Raw genomic sequence first — 6,161 nt, forward strand, 5'->3', positions numbered from 1 at the left:
AGTTGTAACACACGTGGTTTAAATATTTCCACACATGCTAGCATAACCAAATTTACAGCATTTACTAGTTACCATATCAACATTATATAGAGAAAAAAAGTGCGCCAAAATTCAAAAGTCTTTTGAAGATATCACTGAACATTTATTTTACCATAGTAAAATTATATTTCTGGCTTAAGTACATTTTTCATCTCAGTTTTTATTACTCATTTAAATTGAGTCAAATCTGCTATTATTTTAATCTCCAATCTGTTATTTATCAGTTTAGATTATTTTTTAATGCTTCGCTAACTATCAGAAGACAGTAACCGGTTTTAAACTCCAGTTGCGCAGATGGGGCACGTTGTAACATTGCGTTACAATGTGCCCTGCCGTGCTTTTCTATGACATTAGCGATGTAATTCAGACTATTTACTTTAATACATTTTAATGATAAACGACGAGAAACAGGTGAATAAAGGCTGACAGTCAATGTTTAATGTTAAGAAATTATTGTTTCAAGACATGTAAAGCATTTTGGCTCGTTTATGTGGGCCGTCCCAAGCATGGTTGCAATGTGTTCATTGTCAAACTCCAAAATCAGATTATTTTTAATTCTTAAAAAACGCCATTATTTTATTTGAAATAAATAATTATTTTATTTTATTGACAACATATTTTAGTTTGTCTTGTATATTTTTTTCATTCGATCAGATAACATTTTAAGCGGTTATATGGTCACACAATGTGCCCCTCAGCTGTTACAATGTACCCCACCTACGGGGCGTTGTCACATTTCACTTCCAATTTTTGAGAGTAAATGAAGAAAAACGTATACACGGCTACATACTGAATTATAACCCGACAATTAAAAAAAACAACAAAAAAAAAACAATAATGCGCTTACCTTCGTGTCGCTCTATAATTTTACACAGAACTGGAAGCCTCTTGTTAAGTTCATATTGTAGAACATAATAGCCTACAGAACGTTGCACTGTCAAAACTAATCAAGTCTAGCAGTTTTCAAGGATTTATCAATCTGGACGTTTAAAAGATAAAAGGACAGGACCGTATAAACTGACATATTTAGTTTCGGTTTTGATTCATTAATTCAAATGTGCTCTGATTTCGGAGTTGCAGTGATAGAGCCTTCGTGTCATCTCACTCCACAATAATTCATATTTTGAGAGTTGAGTCACTCTCCCACTCTTTAACTTATATTTATGCATTGTGATTACTTGAATATACAGTCATACTACATTCAAAATTAGATACGTTATAACTTATCACGCTAAAAACTTGTCACTCATGAATCATAACGTCTGTCTGTTGGGCTTGTTTTGTTAAACAATTAATTTTGTTAATGCAATTTATATGATTGAAAACCGCCAAACTGACCCCAAACCAGCCCAAATTTTGTCCACACGCCCAAGCCAATTTTTTACCAGCACAATCAAATTCAAAACCGCCCAATTGGGCGGGAACCCACCCAATCTGGCAACACTGGTGAGCTGTCCAATTAGAGTTGGTATACAAGGGGGTGCGGCCATCCTTATAGACATTGATATGGAAATCATTTTAACCCCTCCCAGTTACTCTCTGATAGGCCGGCTGGACTTCGGCGACGAACGGCGGCTAATTTATCTCGCGCCCGAGCCGCCCACTGGGCAGGGCCGCCCGTCTGTGATTCAGGCAGACTAGAGTAACGAGACGAGTCCTCCTCCGAACCCAAGCCAACCCAGGACGGCAAACCCAGAGAATGCGGCAGAGACAGTGACAGCGTGGACGAGTCACTCCTCTTCTTCTCTAGCTCATTTTTTTCCTCCTCCGCCCCGTCGTTCAGCTGAGGCGGCTCCCAGCCCTCAATTTTGTCAATCTTCCTCGTAGGTGTGATTTGCTTCATCGTCATGGTGATGCTGTCCCATAGACAGTGCGCTTTGTCTTTTTCTGAGTGCGCTTTACTCTTGTCGTCCTCCCAGTTTTTCTTAGCAGACCTGAGAGAGAATGAAGCAGCATGATTTATTGTAAAGTGAAAAAATTGTACCCCCAAAAAATTAACACCACTGGTACTGCTTGCATAACCGAAAAAAAAATTCACAAATTAAGTGAATTCCAAGAAATTTCAGCAAATGTAAAAAAAAAAAAACAATAACAAATCACTATTATTGTTGTTGATGATAATAATAATAATAATTAATATACACACAACTGTTCAAAAGTGTAGGGTTGGTGAGATTTTGTAAGTCTCTTAAGCTCACCAAGGCTGCATTTATTTGGTTAAAAATATAGTAAAAACAGTAATATTGTGAAATATTATTTTAATTTAAAATAACTGTTTTAATATATTTTTAAATGCAATTTATTCCTGTGATGCAAAGCTGAATGTTCAGCATCATTTCTCCAGTCTTCAGTGTCGCATGATCTTTTAGAAATCATTCTAATATGCTGATTTGCTGCTCAAGAAACATTTCTTATTATTATCAATGTTGAAAACAGTTGTGCTGCTTCATAATTCTGTGGAAACTGTGATACTTTTTTTCAGGATTATTTGATGAATAGAAAGTTCAAAAGCAGTATTTATTTGAAATAGAAATCTTTTGGAACAATTATAAATGAACTGTCACTTTTGATCAATTTAATGCATCCTTGCTGAATGAAAGTATTAATTTCTTTCATAAACTTAGCGACTTCAAACGTTAAAAATAAATTAAATAAATAATTACACACACACACACACACACACACACACACAACCTTAATATTTGCTTATATGAAAGGGTACAAGGATCAACAGTGAATTTATTATGCTGTATGCACAGTATGATGTTTGGTTATGTGTTATAATGGCACAAGGCAGCTACATATGCTTCAGCAGGAAGGACAGAGGCCGGGCCACAGGGTGCGGTTTCCATTTCAGACACTTACTCGATGGTCGAGTTTAACGTTAGACTATATTTATGTCCAAAAACATATATGTGAGATTTTTCATTGCTATGTAATGATATATTTATCTCTATTTTTATTGCATACAGTATCGATATCTTCATTTCTAGGCACTCAAATGTGCCGTTTGTACATCTCTGGTGTTAAAATACTTTTTCCTAATCCAACTTAAATATGCAGAGTCAACTATAAGCAAGCCACTAGTTCATTTCCCCCACAGACTGACTATAAACACCGCGGCTCTGTGCTGCTTTTACAACATGGCTTTGTTGGTTTCAGAAGCCCAACATATCAACTAATGGTGTGAGTTTGAGGCAGACCAAAAGATTTGGAAAATGTGGTTTTGAATTTTTCCATCAAGCTCATCCAATGCAGAGACGTCTGTTAAGAAGCACATAAGCTAGAAACCATTGTGTTCTATTTTAAACATCTTTTGTGTGTGTGTGTGAACAAACATCCGATAATCATCTCAAAAACATTGGATTGACGTACATTCTATCTCTTAAACATCATAAAAACATCTACAGGGAATGTTTAAGCTACTAAAAATGACTAGAAGTAATAAAAAAATAAAAATAAATTAATGTCTATATTTTCATTTGGAAGGTGTAATGAAAAAAACCCCCCACAAATAATAATAATAATAATACAAAAATGCATCAATACATGGTTATGTTATATATATATATATATATATATATACATTTTTATGTTAACCTTTCAGCAAAGATAACTATGGCATGACACATACTGCTATTGTAATATAAAATTATTCATACATTTAAATTACACAATTTTGGTTGTCCCACCCATCCCCATTTACTAGGTATAATCATCTAAAATTATTGTAATCATCTAAAAAATACATATTGGAATTTTGAGGCTTGCGAAACATACTTTATTAGGGCTTTAGCTTACCCTCTTCTGTGAGAGACAGTGACTCCTGTCAGCAAGATGTGTTCATCGTCCTGAGACGGAAACAACTTCTTGTTTCCTTTTTCTCGCTTTGATTTTACCTTCTTTAACTTTGAATCCTACAAAAGGTCAAAAACAGAGTCACAAACCATACAGAAATCGCTTGTTTATTCATACAACAGGGCTCTGCGCACAGTTAAACGACTGTTTGTGTGTTATGTGTCAGAAAGACTCAGAAAGGCTTTGGTTTCTCAGTGAGACGGAAATAGAGATGGTAAGAGATGATTGCAGGTTTAAGCCTGGCACAAAGACAACTAATCACAAAGACACACTTCATCTTGAATCCAGGAGCAGAAAGCTGTATCTGACAGACAGAGGACATCACACAGTAAAAACAGGAAAGGCCTATGTTGATTACAACGGGTTGCAGGGATGGACATCTGAGCAGACGTGTGTGTGTGTGTGTGTTTTGGGTCATTTGGCAATTTGACACATTCCTTCAGACTCCCTCCTGCCTGCGTCCAGTATGACCCTCGGGATTTGAAATACCGACCCGGCTTTGCAGCTTATTATATAGGAAAGAACCTTTGACACAATTTCTCGCTCACTTTCACAAGTTGTTTGTTTTTTTCTGACTTGCCTTGTACAGAATGTTCTTCCCTCGACTGAAAAAAGGGTCATATTTCACTCCAAAATCAAAATGAAAAAATAAATAAATAAGAGAATATATACTGGATAAGAAAAAAATATATTTTTAATGACAATAAAGCACATTTCACTTCCTCAGTTCTCAACAAACTTAATGTGATGGACCAAAAAACACATTCTCATTACTGTAATGAATGAATGAATAAATTAATTAATATATATAATTTTTTTTATTTGTAAGCACATCATGGTAGTATTGTTGCACTGGATGATTTTAATTACAGTAATGAGAAAAAAAAATCTGCATTATGGTAATGAGAATTTCTGGGGATTATCTGTTAAGCACCTAAAAAACAAGTGAAATATGTTTACATTGTAAATCATAAATGTCTAACAACTAAATCATTCTAACATCCAAAGGAGAATGTTTTATCAATTGACTAAAATTATAACTTCCTTAAATGTTTCCACATTCCCTGTCAATTTTTAGAATGGCATTCAGTAAATGTTTTGTATTTTTTGTTGTTTGTGCTAATTTAACAAAAAAGTAAAAGTTGCTAAAAAAAAAAAAAGTCCAGATAGCATGATTTTCATTACATTATCAATGAGAATTACTTTATATGCAAATACTCTTAATCGGTTCTAAAATCGGCTTCCTAATGTAATACATAATTTAATTTATTTATTTTTTTATTTTATTTTAGGGTGAAACATAACCCGGACATTTCTCTGTGAGATTCACCCAAATGCATCTTTTCTAAATATGTAAACATCTACAAGTTACATTGCATTAATTTCTGTATCCTCCAGATATCAGTAGCTGTTGCTGCATGTCTGGAGGAATTAAAATGTACCAAACACTAAAAAAGGTAAAAGCACGAGGTTAATTTTATTCGCCACTCCCCGTCTTGTTTCATACCAAAGACCGCTGTGCTAAAACATGCCATCTGATTATGCACAAACACATAAACACTTGTTATGTTGGGACCAGCTGTTATTATGAGTTACAGCACATTTATTTAGCATTTATGAGCATTAGGAGTCTTGGGAAACATTACTCTTTCCTTTAGATAAACAGACCTTACTATTGGACTCGTCTTTGACCTCAAATAAAGCACAACACTCGTTTGGCTGTCGTCTATCGCTCCTTCTGTCTTGTCCTCCCTCTCTCTCCGCTTGGTTAGGTATAGCACTCTGTGGAAATAAACAACTGTCGATTTAACTTGAGACTGAGCTCCTGCCATCGCTGGAGGAAACAGCAGAACTCTCTGGAAGTCTAACTGTGAAATTCTCTTTCTGTTAGCCTCTATAAAGGAGTCATATCAAGGCAAACTGCTTTCTCATGATCCTTTGAGATTAAAAGAGTTCATTGTGCTGTGAAAAATGTCCAAAAAGCACACACTAAATGCTGCCATTTTTGCTCCTGGGCACTCAGTTCTGGAAGCAATTCCTCCTCTATTCACAAATGCCAAAAAAAAAAAAATGTATGAAGTAAAAACCTTCACTGGCAAAACACCACCATGTCGTTGAACTCATTAAAGGGGTCATATGATGCGATTTCAAGTTTTCCTTTCTCTGTAGTATTGATGTTGCCGCCGCCGCCGCCATGTCTTGGAGACGCTGTGTGTTTCATTGTGAAAGCGAAACTACTTTGTTTGGCCTTCCAAAAGAGGACA

At 35.4% G+C, this 6,161-nt stretch overlaps 1 protein-coding gene across 1 annotated transcript in view; it reads right to left on the bottom strand.

Annotated features, from left to right (window-relative positions):
* The window catches only part of LOC107707023 (testis development-related protein-like), a 15,265-nt gene that overhangs the window by 2,249 nt on the left and 6,855 nt on the right, over nt 1-6,161 (bottom strand). The window contains exons 3-4 of the mRNA XM_016510895.1: nt 3,841-3,956; nt 1,494-1,973 (exon numbers count right to left, since the gene is read on the bottom strand). Coding sequence (XP_016366381.1) covers nt 1,553-1,973; nt 3,841-3,956 — 537 coding nt within the window. The 3' untranslated portion in view covers nt 1,494-1,552. The remainder of the gene's footprint in view (nt 1-1,493; nt 1,974-3,840; nt 3,957-6,161) is intronic.

The sequence above is a fragment of the Sinocyclocheilus rhinocerous genome, unplaced genomic scaffold, assembly GCF_001515625.1.
Source record: "Sinocyclocheilus rhinocerous isolate Xijiao unplaced genomic scaffold, SAMN03320098_v1.1 scaffold714, whole genome shotgun sequence".
Lineage (NCBI taxonomy): Eukaryota > Metazoa > Chordata > Actinopteri > Cypriniformes > Cyprinidae > Sinocyclocheilus > Sinocyclocheilus rhinocerous.